The sequence below is a fragment of the Solanum stenotomum genome, chromosome 1, assembly GCF_019186545.1.
Source record: "Solanum stenotomum isolate F172 chromosome 1, ASM1918654v1, whole genome shotgun sequence".
NCBI lineage: Eukaryota > Viridiplantae > Streptophyta > Magnoliopsida > Solanales > Solanaceae > Solanum > Solanum stenotomum.
This window is the reverse complement of record NC_064282.1, coordinates 102,979,826-102,999,979: the sequence shown is the minus strand read 5'-3', so window position 1 is coordinate 102,999,979 and position 20,154 is coordinate 102,979,826. Positions and strand designations below refer to the sequence as shown.

The 20,154-nt window shown below is 37.0% G+C and overlaps 1 protein-coding gene across 4 annotated transcripts in view; it reads right to left on the bottom strand.

Annotated features, from left to right (window-relative positions):
* Positions 1 to 881: 881 nt before the first annotated feature.
* Positions 882 to 20,154, bottom strand: part of LOC125866697 (histone deacetylase 14, chloroplastic-like) — a 38,886-nt gene continuing 19,613 nt past the window's right edge. For 2 of the 4 annotated variants that reach the window (XM_049547017.1, XM_049547025.1), the window contains 5 exons: positions 19,208 to 19,279; positions 7,753 to 7,809; positions 7,362 to 7,613; positions 1,683 to 1,864; positions 885 to 1,346 (listed from right to left, as the gene is read on the bottom strand). In XM_049547017.1, coding sequence (XP_049402974.1) covers positions 1,046 to 1,346; positions 1,683 to 1,864; positions 7,362 to 7,613; positions 7,753 to 7,809; positions 19,208 to 19,279 — 864 coding nt within the window. In that variant the 3' untranslated portion in view covers positions 885 to 1,045. Of the gene's footprint in view, positions 1,347 to 1,682; positions 1,865 to 7,361; positions 7,614 to 7,752; positions 7,810 to 19,207; positions 19,280 to 20,154 lie in introns of all 4 variants that reach the window. The other 2 variants (XM_049547006.1, XM_049547032.1) reach the window with 2 other exon arrangements.

Sequence of the window (20,154 nt, the reverse complement as noted above, 5' to 3'; positions counted from 1 at the left end):
TTACTTAAATAGTCTTGCCTATAAAAGTAAGATACACCAATATTGAAGATGGAAGTGTAGTTAAGGTAAGAGTTCTCCATATTCCCTTTGGCTAATCATGAAAGAGAATGTGGACAATTTTTCTGGAGATGATAATATTGTGCTCTCCTGATTTGATACGCATAATTCCTTTTCGTAGCTGCAACAAAAAAAAAGGTCGAAGTTATAATCGATAAATAGGAGACCTAACATTGATCTATCATCTTCATGTACTTTTACTTGTTCACTCATTCTTCATGCAAGCGATTCAAACCAAAGGGAGGATTTTCTACTTTTAAGTCTGTGACATAAGTACTTGAACATGAGAAGGGTTTCAATGTTTACTAGATTTCTCTACTATAGAAGTCTAATGGTTAGGGGATGTCAATTCTTTAGATTTTCTTGATTACTGTGTATGAGAGTTTGATATCTAAAGAGTAAATCATCCTTAATCATTCTGTATGAGAGTTCATTGAGAGAATCATCAAATTTGATTTCATATTATTCTCAAATTGAGAACGGGATATACTCTACTAGAACAGAATCATCATATCATATCATAACATAATATAACACAATACTAAAAGTGGGAACAAAAATCAAAAGTTGAGTTACTAAAATACCTTTGATGAATGTCTTTTTTATTTTCATAAACCAAATTAAGAGGTAACTAAAAAAAATGAAAAGAGAAAAAGAACAGTTACAATGAAGAGGAAATACCAAAAGTTGCATTTTTCCTTCATATATATATATATATATATATATATATATATATATATATAGACACATCAATTCTTCTGCAAGATCATACAATATATAAGCATTTGTTATCCAAGAAAGAAATAATTAAATAGAATGGGCGTTCATCAATTTTAGCTTGTACTTTTAACAAATTTTGTTACGAATTTACAACATTAATATAATTTATATCATATATACTAAACAAAGGTGTATACAAATTATAGAAAAGTCATGGTGTCCTATACAAAGCTGTATAATAATTCTAGACCACTGTCAATATAAGCTTTCAAAAGGAATGTATATGCTTCACTTTTTCAATAATCTGCTTCACCTTCTTCAATGGTTCTTCGTGCAAATAGGATGGATCGTCTAGCTCTGAAGCCAAGCTCCAATCCCCAAGAAAAGCACGCAATGATTCTGCAACTGAATTTGACAGAGAACTGAGATTATATCCCCCTTCTAAGAAAAACACGCAACGTCCCCCACACAAATCTTCTGCAAGTTGCTTAATGCTGGAGGCTAGCATGTAATATGTTCCTGTTGTGAACTGTAAGCTGGCAAGTGGATCCAACAGATGGGCATCATACCTGAAAATTTTAGACGACACGTTAGTTCAATTATGTTAGATAAGAAATCAAAAAGTCCTATCTTTATGTTTTAAGATCCTTTTCTGCTAACATTTCAAGACCAGAAACAGAATATATGAGGCATGATAGTAGTGAATAGACCAAATATTCCGCCCTCATTACATTGCTAGTTTAGCAGAAAACACAAGCATAATACATGATCCATTATTCACGTCAAAGGAAAAAGGAACCACACAGTAGCAGAACAGTAAGAAAAGTAAAAGGAACTGTGTTTAAGTCATATGTTTCGTTTTATATTCCGAAAGTTGAGACTATCTTGACAGACAAGAAAATTACCCAGCTGAAACAAGGATTATATCTGGCTTGAACCTTTGAGCACATGGTACAATAACTTCATCAAAAACTGTTCGCATTGCTGTATCACCTGATCCTCCAGGTAAAGGGAGATTTAGTGTTAATCCTTCACCATTTCCACTACCAATTTGATCTATCTTACCAGTCCCTGGATAACTTCCAGCCTACATCGATCCAAGGATAAGTGAACATGACTGATAAAATCCATGCAATTGCTAAGTTCCAGACTGTATTAATTCTACACATCGAGGTGCATAGCTGGCATATAATGACAGAAATCCTGTTTTCCTCTAAACACAACGTTTGAATGAGGTGAAACGAGGAACGCATCAGCAGGGGTGAAGGTTGTTTCCTTGTAATGTAGTAGGTAAAAGAAGATAACAATATCATACCCAGTGTGATTCCACAGGTGGGGTATGGATAAGGTAGGATATAGGCAGACCTCACCCCTACCTTTTGTGGGGTAGAGAGGTTGTTTCCGATAAACCCTCGGCTCGAAAGAAAAGAGAATAATCTGATTGCATGGTAGCACAAAAATATGACAGCAAAATAACAAGATACAAGGCAAATAAAGCAACAGATAGTACTACACATTGAAGAAAAGAAACAGTGTGATTACTAAATAATGCTACTAATAAGGAGAAGCGGAGAGGAGGTTAGCCCCATGCCTCTCCCACACAAAGTATGACAACACTCGGCTACCTACCATACCAACCTTCTAGCCTAATCCTCGCCCTCCACATTTTCTTATCTAGGGCATGTCTAATCATCTCCCCCTATCTAATAACAAGATACAAGGCAAATGAAGATAAGAAACTACACGATTACTAAATAATACTATAATATGGAGAAGCGGAGAAGGGCCTAGCTCCATGCCTCTCCCACACAATGTGACAACACTTAGCTACCTACTAACCTTCTAGTCTGATCCTCTCTCTCAACATCTTCTTATCTAGCGTCATGTCCTCAGTAAGCTGAAGTTGCCACATGTCCTATCCAATCACCTCTCCCTAGGTCTTCTTCGGCCTATACCTCTATTTTTCCCAACTCTTGTTATAGTCAACCTCTCACATTTTTTTACTAGCACATATTGCTTGCAACTATAGCATTGAATACGCTCATATCCCTACCATATCTTCTTCTTTGAGCAGCAAATGCAACAATCTGAACATTTTCTTGCTTGAAAACGTTTTGTGTGAGAAGACGTTGCCCTACACGAAGTTATTCCCTAAAATAGATATCCAAGGAGGGAGACAGATCACGATTTATCAAGTTAGAGCAAACACTCAAAATCAAATCGTAATTTCATCCAAAAAAAAAGTTGGTCTCGCTTGCGTTGCTTGTATTATAGAAAGAGATTCAACACGTATTTCAACATAAACAATATTAGTAAATTTAGCCCTAAGTTTTGAACTCCAGAAAAATAATCCTGAATAGAAAGACTTTGTTAAGAGTAATTAGCAATTTCATGCTTTAACTGAAAGTGTCTTATGCTATTGTCATGGTTGTAAACCTTATATAAATAATCTTATATGGCCTTTGCAGTCTTATATATCCTGAGATTAAGGACAATAAGAGGGTGAATTGACCCTAAATTCCATGTCATCACTTGAGCATCTTTGACTTTCCACTGACCTAACTTTGTAGGATCCGGATCACTTCCATCTATATGGCCCCATAATTCTTTTTCCAGTGACAAATAGTTGAAACAAAAATTTCCACGCAGAATAATTTGTTCCACATTTTTCTAGTGGAACGAACATTGAAGGACTCAAATTGATGCAGTGTTATTGAAAGTGCACTCAAGCCCTATAGCAAGGCTCAAAACATGTTGAACGTTTTTGTAACATCCGACAATTTGAAATAACTATGAAGAGGCTTAGAATTGGGATTAGTCATTTTTGGAAGGAATTTAAAAATCTGGAAATTTGGTTAAGTGTGGGAAAAAGTGAATTTTTGGGCCAACTTTGAGCAGTCGTAACTCCTAGCTCAGGATGAGTTAGGAGTAGTTCCAGTTATGTTTGGAAAGCCCTTGGAATGATCTTTCCAACGCCGTCGAGTTTGCTCGATTCCGAGTTCGTAAGAGTGAGTTATGCCCTTTGGAAGTTGGGCAGTTGGCAGGGAAATCCGTCCGGAAATTTTAAGGGTATTTTGGTCTTTTCCCTAACCAATTCTTTTGATTATATTGTTGTGTTAGACTGATTTTTAGATCAGTTTTGCTCCATTTTAAAATAGAGAGAGTGAGAGTGAGAGTTAGGGCTTTTGAGAGAAGAGGAGAAGAAGAGGAGAAAGAGAAGATCTAGCAAGGTTTCGTCAAGGATCGTCGGGGGTGATCCCTACTAGGTATGTGAGTCATCGTGTTGGGGTTGGTCCTTTCCCCCACACTCCAAACTCGTTTTATTCTCAAGAAAAGATTGGTTGTGTTGTTGAAGTTGTTGGTTGTGTTGTTGATTGTGTTGTTGAAGTTCTTGTTGATTTGGGACATGATTTGGTTGTGTTTTTGAGTTGAATCTCTTGTATGTTGAGTGATTTTATGATCCTTAGTGTTTGGGGTTGAAACCTTTGAAGTTAGGGTGGTTTGGAGTTGGGAAAAAAAGGAAGAAAAGTTGAGTTTTCTGGGGAGAGGGGTGGCGCGTCGCACCTGCCAGCGCGCCCCAAAGGAGCTTCTGAGTTTTCTCCCTTGGGGCGCCGCGCCTAGCAGTGCACCCCAACAGTCCTTCTGAGCTCTCCAAGGGCTGGCGCTCCGCACCTTGCAGAGCGCCAAGGATGCCAAGTTTCCCCATTCTTTTCACACTTTCTCATGCATGTTCCTTGGTATTGTACCTATGTTTCCTAGTTGTTTCCAACACTCCAAAGTACTTCTAAACGTCAAGAACTCATCCATAAACGTGTGATCATATACCTTGAATCCATAATCCAATTCAAGGCGAGTTAGTGTCAAGTCAAAGCGAAGTTAGAGTCAAGTCAAGCAAGGTTAAGAAGTAAGTTCAAGCAAGTCTTTAAAGCTTTTCAAGAGTCGTTATTGAACGTTTTGACGTCGTTTTAAGGTTCAAGTTTCAAGTCAAGCAAAGAGTGTAAAGTTTCAAGCTAAGTAAAGAGTCTCAAGTTTCAAGTCGAGTAAAGAGTATCGAGTTTCAAGTTAAGTCAAGAGTTAAAGTTGAGTTCATTTCTCAAAAGCTATTAGAGAACTAAGTATTCCCAAAGAGGTTTATAAATGTTTTTACATTTGAGCAAGAGGGGAACCATGTTTTCCAACAGAGCCTTTGGGCTAAGTTTTAAGTATTTATCTCAACTAAAGAAAGATGTGTTTTAAAGATACTTATGAGCCAAAGTTTTTTTGAGAGGGGCAACGTGAGGTAAAACGTTGTATCACCACTAGGGCTCATAGTGGTGGTTGTCGGTTAAAGAATCTCCCACTAAAGTTATATTACTTTTATATAAGTAAAGTTGAGTTTGTTATTGTTTTATCATTAATGAACTAAGTTGTTTTAATAGCTTTACAAGCTTTATATATTGCATGTGTCTTATTGCTTTATATAGTGAGTTCAGTTATTCATGAGTCGAACAGAGCCAAGGTAAGTGTTCTCTTGTACTCTTTTCAAGCTTAAGTTGTGGTTTAGCTTTCCATCTCGCATACTCGTACATTCAATGTGCTGATGCCAGTTGGCCTGCATCTTATGACGATGTAGATACAGGTACCCCAGATTAGCATCCAGCACGCCATTGATCCAGTTGAGCACTCCAGAGTCGGTGGTGAGCCTCCTTGCTTTCCGGAGGACTCGGTTGTTTTGTGTTCTTAGTTTTGTTTGTTAGGATGTTGCGGGGTCTGTCCCAACATCCATCTCAGTATTATAGAGGCTTCATAAACAGTCAGTCAGTTAGTTTTGAGTCTCTCATCTATGTATATATATATATTATATTATATTTTGGGACTAGAGTTGCCTTTTGGCCAGATTTTTATCAGTTGGTTGTTTTATAACCTTCCATTGCATTGAGTTATGCTGTTGAGTTAAGTTTCTGCTGAGTTAAGAAAGCCAGACCAAGGGTTCGCTTGGGGCCAGCAATGGTCTCCGAGTGCCGGTCCCGCCCAGGGTGTAGGCTCGGTGCGTGACAGTTTTGCCTCGCTTAATGTTCGCTTCAGTGTTGTCATCAAGGTTCTAAGACATACTTTTCCTTGCCAATGAACCTCTTCTCAAGAGACAATACTAAGTCATTGATATTTCACTTTATCGTAATTATTTTTCAAATTTCTTTGTTCTTACATTTTTCATTCATACTTATAAATTATTTGTCTTCGACTAAACATATAATTTGTATTTTTTTCTCCCTTTGCGCCTTTTTTCATTAGAGCCCACGTTTTGTTTGCACTTTGCGCTTAAATCCCCACGAACCTTAGAGTTGTTTTGCGTTCTTTGCTTTTGATAACACTGTACCGATGTGAAGTCATGTTTTTGAATAGCGAAAATCAAAAACACAATGATAAGAAAAAAAATAGCTAAAATAACCAAAACCAAGAACCCTAAGTATTTAGTCTCTACAAACTTAGGACTAACTGTTGGCGAATAACTAAGAATACAAAAGCTTCCAACAAAATCAAAAGTAACAACGGATCAAGAATAAATCTTTCATATTCCATATTGAGAATATTTAATGTAGATCCTACAAGATACTCTATGATCTGCCCATCATGCCAATACACCCCTCCTCCTCACATGCTCAAACCATCTCAACCTCGTATCCCTATCTTGTCCGCCACAGTCGCTACTGCCACCTTACCCTGTATAACCTCGTGTTTCTAATCATATATCTTGTAAGAAGCCCATACATCCATCTGAGCATCTTCATCTCCGTTACATTTATTATTTAAATGTTCGCGTTCTTGACTAACCAACACTCAGCCTCATACAAAAATATCAGTCTAACCAGCACACGGTAGAATTTACCTTTAACCCTTGGCGACACAATATTATCACCCAGTACCCTAGATACGAGCCTTCACTTCACCCACCCTGTTCCAATATGATGCACGACATCCTCATCAATCTCGCCATCTCCTTAGATTATGGACCCAAGATACTTGAAATTTCTTTGTTTTCTATGACTTGTGCATTGATCTTCACTTCCACCGAAAGAAGTGACAGCCATACAAATCCACCAAACCAAAAATTAACCTTGCTGATGTTGGACAAGATAATTGTAACTACCAAACACCTTCATTTTAGTATATGTATCTCATTATGTGTTTTGAGACTTCAAATAAGTTGAAAATGAATTTTGAGACTTGTTGGAATGGTTTTAGTTTGTACTCAAGGGGCTTGGTTGAGTTTCAGCACTTTTAGAACACTTGGAAGATCTCAATTGCATCTAGGAGGTATTTTGGGACATGACAACAATCATAATTGATGTGTTTTATTTCTGCTCATTTGTAACAAATAAAATGAAGGAAAGCGTCTGAGGAGTAATCACCAAGTCCCAAGCACCCTTGAACTGAACATAGTGTCAAGAATAATCATTTTTGTGGATCACTAGATCTGGCTCAATTATTAGATAAAACCGAATGTTCTTTCGTTCATTCAAACTACATTTTATAATAGCAGTTGATTCAGAAGTAGAAATGTCAAGATTTCCCAAGCAATTTGCTCAATGTAATGGGTAGCTTACTTGGTGAGTTGAAAGGAAAAATATATCTGGGTCCTCGTAGAAGGCATCATTGGTTCCATTTCCATGATGAACATCAAAGTCTATGATAAAAACACGTTTCAATCCATGCATTCTTTGAGCATAACGAGCAGCAATAGCAATATTTCCAAACACACAAAAGCCCATGGCCCCCTTTGGAACAGCATGGTGACCAGGAGGTCGAATTAGTGCAAAAGCGACAGGAGGATCTTTGCTTACTCTGGATGCTGCAACCTGAAATATCAGATGAAACAATTACTCCAGCTTTGAGAGAGAAGTTTACCAACAAAACGCACCCTGAACTGATTGCTACATTAAACGAAGTATTCCCAGTAAACTGAAATATTACTAACAGCTTAGACTGAGACATTACCACTGAATCAACCAAGGAAATCCCAGCTCCAGCTGCCAATAACGACTCTTGGAACGTCTGTTCACATTGCCATAGGAACACTTGGTGTTAATCTTTCTCACGGAACTCAATAATTTTAGGAACCTTATTAGCTCATACAAATTCAAAAACTTGCCTGATTAAGAGTAATTATTTCATTAAATATTAGAAAACTTAGAGCATGAAATTTACTTAAATGGAATGTTAATGTCTGTGGGGTTATGCACAGGGCTGAGCTTTCATAGTTACACTCCTCCATCATCATGCATAATGAATAATTAAACAGTATCTCCATATGTTTAGTTGATCAACATAAAGCACCATATATGACCACTTGTGTCTCATTAGGATGATGTTGTAGACTCATACAAGAAGCAACTAGCTTTTCTGATCTGAGTTTTCTGATTAATCCTCATTCATGATGTCCTACAATTTTGGCGCTTGCCTAAAATGTCATGATGTAAGCTAGGGTAGGATTAATAAGAACTTAAGAAAGCAATTGAAAGGGATTTAGAGAAGATACAACTTAAAAGTACCAACAAGAACAATTGACAGATATCAACAACCCTACTTAGTGCACTTAAATAGCACTCCTAAACTATAGGATATCCTTAAATAGAATCAATCCACTTGAAAACACCCTTAAAAATCTTGAATCAAAGTTTGGATACCATCCAACTCCACAAAATACATCAATCATCACAGGTAAGCTAACCCTAGTTATTCTAGGAAACCAAGTATTTATACTAGGTCTAATTATTACATATTAATGACTTAAAAGTCCCTAATTAGGCCTAAAATGGAAACGGGCTGAAATACAGTTTCTCGACTTGATATAAAGAATGCAAGGAAACAAAATCAAAGTTTGCTAATGAGGTGGTTATGGAGATATACAAAAGAAGGACAATCACTCTGAAAGAAGGTAATTAAAGAGAAGTGTGGAGAAGAAGATGTGTGGAAGACCAAAGCAGTCAGCACTGTATATGGGGTCAGTGTATGGAAGACTAATAGAAATCTATGCCAGATTTTCAGTATCAATACTAGCCTCAAAGTTGGGAATGGCCACAAAACCTTCCTTTTGGGAAGACAACTGATTAGGACCTGGTTCACTCAGACCATCTCCAACCCACCTCTATTTTACTCTCCATTCTCTATATTTGGAGAGTAAAATAGAGAATGGGCACTCCAACCCCTATTTTAAACTCTATTCTTCATTTTTAGAGTGTTGAATAGAAGTTCTCCAAATTCACACTCTCTATTTCACTTTTTTTAATATTTTATTATTATTTCTATTATTTTCTAATTAATGTATTATTTTATATATAATGCAATTAATTAAATATCTAATATTCATAATTCTTTTTAAATGTAATTTAATATTTTAAAAAATATATCATTTAATATATACTACTTTCATCCCAAATCAATAATATTTCAATTTTTTTCTAATTTTCGTCAATAATATAATTTGATTTTATTATTATTTTTTGAACGTGCATTCAGAGTTCTGCAATTACGTTTTGCAATTATGGTGGGACCGTCACATTTTTGGAGAAAGAAAGTATTACATGATATAATGACTACATGTATTATACTGCACAACATGATAATCGAGGAAGAACAGTGTTATCAAAGGCGAAAAGCGCAAAAAATCTCTAAGGTATGTAGGGGATTAAAGCGCAAAGTGCAAACAACGTGTGGGCTTTAAAAAAGGCGCAAAGGGAGAAAAATAAACAAATATATATATATATATATATATATATATATATACCAAGACTAATAATTATAAATATGAATGACAAATATATGACCAAAGAAATTGAAAAAAATTATGATAAAGTGAAATATCAATTATTTAGTGTCACTTCTTCATAAAAGGCTCATTGGCAAGGAAATGTTTGCCTTAGAACCTTGATGACAACACTTAAGCACACATTAAGCGCGCCTTTGATAACACTGGGATGAACATGATCTTAATGGACCAATTCAAGATGCCATAGAGGCTCCAACTACATAAATGGTGGTAGATGAAAATCTCCGGATGGAATAATTTTTAGTTAGACATAAAAAAAATTAAGGACAAAAATGCTCACTTTAAACTTCGTAATGCATTAGTAGAGCATTTATGAGAGTAAAGTAATAATTTTGAAAGTAGAGTGTTTATGTGATTGTATTTCACTTTTATTTGAATTTGTCCATTAATCAGTATATTATATAATAGTTTCTTGCAATTTATGTTATTTAGAAATGTAGAATAAAATATAAATTTATATTATATAAAAATTTTGAAATAGTAAAATTTTATATCACATGAAAATTATATAAAGTGATTATTTGGGAAAAAGAAAGAAAAGATTTATATTATGAAATAAGAAAATAAGATTAAAATAGAATATATACCGAGGAGAGAGGAGAAGATTCTTTTTTAGAGAGTAAAATAGAGAATTGGGTTGGAGTTGGTTGTCTAACAAAATAGAGAACTCTATATTTGGAGAGTAAAACAGAGTAAGGTTGGAGGTGCCCTCAGGTTTCTATTTCCAGATGTTCTCATACTACATCAACAACAAAAAGCTAAAATCACTGAAGTTTGGAGTAACCAAGGCTGGGATCTCAGTGACAGGCGGCCTCTAAATGACTTAGGATATGGATAGATTCATAGAATTCCTCAGCATTCTCAATTTCTTCAAAAGGAGTCTCACTAGAACAAGATAGATTACGGTGGCTGAGAGACAGTATAGGGATCTTTTCAGTCAAGACAACAAATTATATGAGGAATCAGAACAACCACCTTAATGTGTAGTGGCCCTGGAAGCATTTATGGAAACCAAGATACCATACAAAGTGACATGTTTTGTTTAGTCAGAACTAGAGCAACAACTATGGCAACACCAACACCAGCAAGACAGGGTGCGCCTGTGCCAACTATTGGGGCTGCACCCCGAGGGGGAGCAATGGCGAGAGGCAGTGGTAGAGGTCGCGGGTGAAGACCCACTAGAGGCAGAGGATAAGCAACTGGTCCAACTAGAGATGGAGTAGTGACCCCTCCACTGGCTGACAAGGTAGCGAGAGAGGGTGATGAGGGGGAGGATGAGTAGATTCATGAGAAGGAAGCACCACCTCAGCCTACTCTAGAGATGATCAACCAGGTTCTCACTTATCTTAGCGGGTTATCTGATCAGGACCAGGCACCCCAGCGTTTTATGCACTAGCAACTCAAGCACAAGATGTACAACATGCAACTGTTGTGGCTCCCCGCATGGATGCGTCCTTGGAAACATGCATGTTTCCTCGATTGACTACAGGGCCTATAATGACTAGTGACCAGCATGATCTCTTTATTAAGTTCTTAAAGTTGAAACTTCCCGTCTTCAAGGGTACTAAATCTGAAGATGCTTATGATTTCCATGTGGATTGTCACAAGTTGCTTCATAAGATGGACATAGTGGAGCGATTCGGTGTTGAGTTTGTTACCTACCAGTTTCAGGGGGATGCCAAAATGTGGTGGAGGTCTCAAGTTGAATGTCGACCAGCAAAGGCACCACCTATGACTTAGGCAACATTTTCTAGCTTCTTCATGGAGAAGTATATACTCGGACTTTGAGGGACAGGAGAAGAGATAAGTTCCTGAACATAGAGCAAGAAAGATGTCGGTTGCAGCCTATGAGGCAAAATTTCGTGCATTTATCCAGATATGCCACTCAGCTTTGCTTCAGTCCGCAAGAGCGGATTCACCGCTTTGTGAAGGGACTGAAGTAAGATTTGCAGATTCCAGCATTACAAGTAGCTGCTTCTGCAAAATCTTTTCAAGAAGTGGTTGATTTTGTGATAGAGGTAAAGGGGGTGAAGCCAGATGACTTCACCAAGGTGTCAACATTTAAGAAGTTCCGTAAAGGAGGTGAGGTTAGTGGTTCTTACTCCAGAGGGTAGAGTTCTGGGGGTTATCCACCCCGTCCTCTTCAGTCTTCATTGCAGGTTTCACCTGAGGGTCCGTCACCGACCAGCAAGCCTTTTTCTGAGTTTGGGGGTTATCTTCAGTCTTCTTCATCTTCACAGAGACAAACCAGGACTTGCTATGGATGTGGTGAGGCTAGGCATATCAGGAAATACTGTCTGAGGCAGAGTCAGGCTCAGTATGATCAGAGTTACAGATCTCCAGCAGTTAGAGGTCGGGGTGGTCATGGTAGAGGTCGTCATTTAGGAGGACGTGGTGGCTAAGGTAATGGTGGTCACCAGTTCGGCCGAGGTGGCGAGCAAGTTGGAACTACTGTAGCGCAGCCCGATAGAGGCAATGGATAGACATGTGATAAAGCCCATTGTTATGCTTTCCCCGAGAGGCCAGAGGCAGAGGCATCCAATGTTGTTATCACAGGTACTCTTCTGGTCTGTGATCGCATGGCTTCTATATTGTTTGATCCTGGATCCACATTTTCTTATGTATCTTCCTTATTAGCTAATGGACTTGATTTGCATTGTGACTAACTTGACATGCATATTCGTGTCTCTACCATGTTGGTGAGTTTGTGTTAGTTGAGAAGGTGTATAGGTCTTGCATTGTAACTTTGTGAGGAGCAAAACTTATGTAGATTTGATTATTTGGAGATGGTTGATTTCGATGTAATTCTGGGTATGACTTGGCTTTCCCCAAATTTTACTATCTTAGATTGTAATGCTAAGATTGTGACTTTGGCCAAGCCTGGGATAGATCTGCTGGTATGGGAGGGTGACTATATTCCCGCCCCAGTTCGTATTATCTCTTTTCTTCGTGCTAAGAGGTTGGTGAGTAAGGGTTGTCCAACTTTCTTGGCACATCTCAGGGATGATACTTCCAAAGTGCCTTCGATCGAAACTGTTTTGATAGTTCGTGAGTTTGTGGATGTTTTTCCTGCAGACCTGTCTGGTATGTCAATTGATAGGGATATTGATTTTTGTATTGACCTGGAGCCGGGGACTCGCCTTATTTCCATTCCCCTTATAGAATGGCCCAAGCTGAGTTGAGAGAGTTCAAGGCCCAACTTCAAGAGTTGTTAGGCAAAGGTTTTATTAAACCGAGTGCCTCTCCTTGGGGTGCTCCAATTTTATTTGTGAAGAAGGATGGTAGTTTTCGGATGTGCATAGACTACAGACAGTTGAATAAGGTGACTATTAAGAACAAGTACCCCATTCCTCGCATTTGATCAGTTACAGGGTGCTTGTGTGTTCTCAAAAATTGATTTGAGGTACGGTTATCATCAACTAAAAATACGAGCAATGGATGTGCCAAAGATTGCTTTTCGAACAAGGTATAGACATTATGAGTTCTTAGTAATGTCTTTTGGGCTTACGAATGCCCCTGCTGCTTTCATAAGCCTGATGAATGGAATTTTTAAGCCATATTTGGATCTCTTCGTTATTGTATTTATTGAAGATAATACTGATCTACTCCAAGAGCAGGAAAGAACATGAAGAGCATTTGAGAATTGTATTGGGGTTGTTAAGGGAGAAAAGGCTTTATACCAAATTCTACAAGTGTGAGCTTTGGCTCAATTCAGTGTTCTTCTTGGGGCACATGGTTTCTAAGGATGGAGTGATGGTGGATCCCACTAAAATCGAAGCAGTGAAGAGTTGGGTAAGTCCAACATTTGAGGTAACGAGTTTTGTTGGTTTAGCTAGCTACTACCGTCGGTTCGTTACGAGATTTTCTTCCATTGCTTCCCAACTGACCAAGCAGAATGTTCCCTTTGTATGGTCGAGAGCTTCCTGAAACTCAAGACCTTGTTGACTACTGCACGGATTCTTGCCTTGCATGTGGAAGGTAAGAATTTCATTGTTTATTGTGATGCATCTTATTTTGGTTTAGGTGCAGTGCTAATGCAGGAGAGTAATGTATTTGCCTATGCTTCAAGGCAATTGAAAGTGCACGAACGTAACTATCCAACCCATGATTTGGAGTTGGCTGCAGTTGTATTTGCATTGAAGCAGTGGAGGCATTATCTACATGGGGTCAAGTGTGAAGTGTATACAGATCATCGTAGTTTACAATATGTGTTCACTTAGAAGGACTTGAATTTGAGGCAAAGGAGGTGGATGGAGTTACTGAAAGAATATGACATTACTATTATATATCACCCAGGAAAAGTTAATATTATGGCTGATGCCCTAAGTAGAAAAGCAGGGAGCATGGGAGTTTAGCCCACTTACAAGTTTCTAGACGCCCATTGGCTAGAGAGGTTTAAACTCTGGCTAATGACTATGAGACTGAAAGTAATTGAGAAAGAAGGATTCTTGGCTTGTGTGAAGGCAAGATCTTTTCTTGACAAGCTTAAAGGAAAGCAATTTGATGATGAGAAGCTGAGCCAAATTCAAGACATGGTATTGCGAGGAGAGGCTAAAGAGGTTGTGATTGATGAGGAAGGCGTCTTGAGAATTAAGGGGCGGGTATGTGTGCCCCGTGTTGATGATTTGACTCATACTATCCTTGCAGAGGCTCATAGTTCGAGGTATTCTATACATCATGGGGCAACCAAGATGATTCGTGATCTGAGACAACATTATTGGTGGAGTAGAATGAAGCGTGACATTGTTGATTTTGTTGCCCAATGCCCGAATTGTCAACAGGTAAAGTACGAGCATCGGAGGCCTGGAGGGACACTTCAATGAATGTCCATTCCTGAATGGAAGTGGGAAAGAATTGTAATGGATTTCGTGGTTGGTCTGCCAAAGACATTGGGTAAGTTTGATTCTATATGGGTAATTGTTGACAGATTAACTAAGTCTACTCACTTCATTCCAATCAAGGTGACTAATAATGCAGAGAAGTTAGCCAAACTCTATATCCGCGAGATTGTTCGATTGCATGGAGTTTCGATCTCCATTATATCAGATAGAGGTACGCAATTTACTTCTAACTTTTGGAGGACCTTGCAAGCTGAATTAGGTTCTAGATTGGATCTTAGTACTGCATTTCACCTTAAGACCGATGGACAGTCAACAATCACGTGCTATAGGATATGTTTCGTGCGTGCGTGATGGATTTTGGTGTTCATTGTGATCAGTTTTTACCCTTGGCAGAGTTTTCGTACAACAATAGCTATCACTCGAGTATTGGTATGGCCCCATTTGAGGCATTATATGGGAGGAGATGTAGGTCTCTCATTGGTTGGTTTGATGCATTTGAGGTAAGACCTTGGGGTACCGATCTTTTGAGGGAATCGTTAGAGAAAGGGAAATTCATTCAGGAGAAGCTTCTAGCAGCTCAGAGCAGGCAAAAGGAGTATGCAGATCGGAAGGTTAGGGATTTGGAGTTTAAGGAGGGTGAGCAAGTCTTGTTGAAGGTTTCACCCATGAAGGGTGTGATGCGGTTTGGTAAGCTTAGTCCAAGATATATTAGGCGATTTGAAGTTCTTAAGCGTGTTGGGGAGGTGGCCTATGAATTGGCCTTGCCTCCAGGGTTGTCAGGAGTGCACCCGATATTTCATGTGTCTATAGTGAAAAAATATCATGGTGATGGAAACTACATTATTCGTTGGGATTCGATCCTGCTTGATGAGAATTTGTCTTATAAGGAGGAGCCTGAGCCTGTAGCTATTCTAGATAGGGAGGTCCGCAAATTGAGGTCAAAGGAGATTGCATCTATCAATGTTCAGTGGAAAAATCAGTATGTTAAAGAGTCCACTTGGGAAAGTGAGGCTGATATGCAAGAAAGATATCCACATTTTTTTGTCGATTTAGGTACCCCTTCTTACCATCACCTTCTTTTGATCGTTCGAGGATGAACGATGGGTAAATTGGTATCTAATGTAACGACCCATTAGGTCGTTTTGGGTACTATAGCTTCTTATTTCATAAAAGACTCTTCCGATAAATTCTAAATGGGTATTTTGGACTATTTGTAACTATAGTTATTTATATAACTAATGAGGTAATTTTAATAAGGCAGAAGTACTCATTACCCCCTGAACTTGAAGTTTTTTATACCGTGTACACCTAAACTAAATTTCATTTTAATTATCCCCCCCGAACTTGTTTATTCCTCCGTCGCGTACACCTTTTTCGTCCACCTACTCCTGTTGGGACTACACGCGCACGACAGCTGTCTAAATTGGTGACGTGGATTTCCACCTGGATAAATAATAGCCACCTGGATAAATTAATATTGCAAAAAATAAATTTCTTAAATTTAAAATTCATTGTTTAAAAGTTATTTTTGAATAAGGGCTGATTTCGCGGAACTCCTTTTGGATTTGGGTTTTTCTAGACGTGAAGTTGGTCGATTAAATTTCAAATTTGTCTGAAATTCTTACCAAGTAAGTGTTAATCTTTGTTTCCTTTACTTTTCATTTACATTTTACCCTATTTTTCGTTTAAAATATGCCAAATATTAAAGAAAAATGAAGATTTTACGTTTTTTTTATCGCTGTAGCGTTATGATGTGGCAAAAAATCACTTCCTCACACGCCTAGTAGAGATTGTTGTCAATTTCTACGCCAGGTGAACGAAAAAGGTGTACGCGACGGAGGAATAAACAAGTTCGAGGGGTAATTAAAACGGAATTTAGTTTAAGTGTACACCGTATAAAAAGCTTCAAGTTCAGGGGGTTAATGAGTAATTCTGCCTTTTAATAATTAATTTAGTCAGGGGATAAAGAAAATAACATTAAAATTCGTAGTGAGCCATTTTTACCAGTTTTATAATTGGTCATGTATAATAATTAGGATAAATAAATAATCTATAAAAGAAAGACGAAAGAAAACTAGGCGAGAAACTTTACCTGCATCGTCTAACAAGGAAGACCAACATCGAGGTAATGTTTTGAATCTTCAATGTCCTTATTTAATGGTAGGGGGTTAAATATTATATAATAATATTTATATAATATTTCATGGTTAGATATGAATTGAAAGTGGGTGTTAGCGGATGTGCTGGGAGTTTGGATTTTGAATAAGAAAGTGAGGGTGATAATGAATTAGTTGATGGATTAATGATTAGTCAATCATTGGCTGATGATATGATAAATTTGGCTTATAGTATATGATAAATTTGGGTCAGAGTTGTCACTAGTTTTCAAAGCCAGTGGCTTTAATCTTGAACTTTATTACGTTGTCATCATATCATAAATTGAGTTTTAATATATTGAGATATGTAATTAAATATTAAGTGTATTGTATAATTCGAATATCATTAAAGTGATGATAATTAGAGCAATTGAGACTTATCCTTAGGCTTGAACTTTAGGAAAGTGACTATAGATTTGGGTGAGTTTTTGGGTCTAGGCTAGACATATAGTAATATGGGTGTCTATAGACTCGTTTACTTATGAATTATGCATGTTTAATAGATTGAAAACGTTCGAAGGCATTGAAGAAAGGAAAAGTTTTGAAGAATTAACTTGCTCGACTTCGATTCCTCGGTGGAGGTAGATTAGGGTTTATTCTATGTGATAGATAGACTCTTAATAGTGATTGATAATCATTGAGTGATATTGTGAATTTCTTTATGTACTTGGTTGTGTGGTTTGGACAATCTATGCGTTGTTTGTGATTGGTCTGAAATCCTGAGACCGTGAAATTTATAATCTTGAACTTTCTCTATCAAAGTAATGCCTTGAATAAAGAAGGCTTGATGAAATATTGTTAATGAAGTGAAAAGTGGTGATAATAAATGATAAATTAACAATATATTTGGATCGGGTGCCACGAGCCGGCACGATGTTATTGGATCGGATGTCACGTTCCGGCACGGCAACATTAAAGGAAAACATATATAAACAATGTAATGTACTCAATCTCAAAGAACTCAATTCCTAAAATAGCTTAGTTTGGAGGCATGAGTCCCCATGTGTGCTCTTGATATTGTTGACTGATTACGTACTTACTTTAGTGTTGTTGTCACTTGTTCATGTTGGTAGTTGCTTGCCACCTACTAAGTGTCATAGTTGATTTTATACTATTACTCGTTGCATATTAGTTTCTTTTCTATTTTTTTTTTAGATCGTGTACATTACATTTTTTTTTTAGTACATTACATTGTTTATATATGTTTTCCTTTAATGTTGTCTTGCCGGAACGTGACACCCGATCCAATAACATCGTGCCGGCTCGTGGCACCCGATCCAAATATATCGTTAATTTATCATTTATTATCACCACTTTTAACTTCATTAACAATATTTCATCAAGCCTTCTTTATTCAAGGCATCACTTCGATAGAGAAGGTTCAAGATTATAAATTTCACGATCTCAGGATTTCAGACCAATCACAAACAACACAAATTATCCAAACCACACAACCAAGTACATAGAGAAATTCACAATATCACTCAATGATTATCAAACAGTATTAAGAGTGTATGTCTGTCTATCTATCACATAGAATAAACCCTAATCTACCTCGACCGAGAAATCGAAGTCGTACAAGCTAATTTTCCAAAGCTTTTCCTTTCCTCAATGCCGCTGAATGTTTTCAATCTATTAAACATGCATAATTCATAAGTAAACGAGTCTATAGACACCCATATTACTATATGTCTAGCCTAGACCCAAAAACTCACCCAAATTTAGTCACTTTCCTAAAGTTCAAGCCTAAGGATAAGTCTCAATTGATCATCACTTAATGATATTCGAATTATACAATACACCTAATATTTAATTACATATCTCAATATATTAAATCTCAATTTATAATATGATGACAACGTAATAAAATTCAAGATTAAAGTCATTAGCTTCGAAAAGCAGTGGCAACAACTCTAACCCAAATTTATCATATACTATAAGCCTAATTTATCAAGTCAGTGATAGACTAATCATTAGTCCATCAACCAATTCATTATCACCCTCACTTTCTTATTCAAAATCCAAACTCTCAGCACATCCGCTAACACCCACTTTCAATTCATATCTAACCATGAAATATTATTATATAATACTTAACCCCCTACCATTAAATAAGGACATTGAAGATTCAAAACACTACCTCGATGTCGGTCTTCCTTGTTAGACGCCGCAGGTAAAGTTTCTCGCCTAGTTTTCACTTTTCTTTCTTTTACAGATTATTTCTTACCCTAATTATTATACATGATCAATTATAAAAGTGGTAAAAATGGCTCACTACTAATTTTAATGTTATTTTCTTTAACCACCGACTAAATTAATTATTAAAATTACCCCATTAGATATATACCTATAGTTACGAATAGTCCAAAATACCCATTTAGAATTTATCGGAAGAGTCTTTTATGAAATAAGAAGTTATAGTACCCAAAACGACCTAATGGGTTGTTACAATGGCTGACGAACACCCAGCAGAAAACACCAAAAATAGTTGGGAAAAGGGAAAAATAAGTGTAGTGTGACGCATGCGTGTTAACACCATAAAGTTAAATCTGGTTATTATTCTCCCAGACAGTAATAAAAACTAGCATCAGAAAGAGGAAGAGTTACCGTAAGAGATATATTCTTACTGTGGCAGTAGCATATGTGGGTCCAGATCCATCAATGAAAATTAGACCTTTCTCTGAAGCTTGATCCATAGCCTGCAGATGATAGTCAACAAATCAAGAGAACATAGGATGAGAAAAAATAATGGTGACAACGGCGATGTCAAAGATGATGATGATAATAATACTACTACTAATAATAAATAAATATTAACAACGATAACAATTATTACAATGACATCACAAATAACAAATAACAATAGGAATAGTAACAATACTAAGGATGATGACAACAATGATGCAAAGTAATAATAATGTGGAAAACATTCCCTTTTCAGAAGGAATGGACAAGTTAGGAATATGAGAGTACAACCATTCAATTTTCTATCGCAGTTCATCAATTTCTTTATTTTCCTAAAATTAAAATTATATAAAAAGTATTGTTACTAAATCTTTTACAACTAAGAATATTTAGATAAAGCACACATTGAGGATAAAATGAGAGAAATGACGTTTGAGATGGTTTAGCCATGTCCTACGTCAATTTATGAATGTGAAACCATAGCGAGTGAAAGTGTTAACAAAGAACGAGGTAAACCTAAAATCACATGAAAGAGAGTTGTCTCGAAGGACCTATAGTCTCTTGAAATCCATGCAGGCCTAAGCAAAAATAGGGAACCCACCATTTCTCCACGTGTTACAATTTCTTTAAAGAACAAATTCCAAAAATAAGGTAAAAAGTCCTTATGCTAGACTCTTTACACTATATGACAAAACTACGCATGTGGACATTACAAATTAAAACATTATTTTAAACTATGTGGACTCTTCACTTTCATGGTACACTCTTAGTGAATGGCAATGACATGGGTATGGGTGGTTCACATACTACTTTAAGATAGAATAAATCCTACTAAAAGTGAAAGCGGCCATGTAGAATACGTACCAATATCGACTTTTCAAACCCAAAT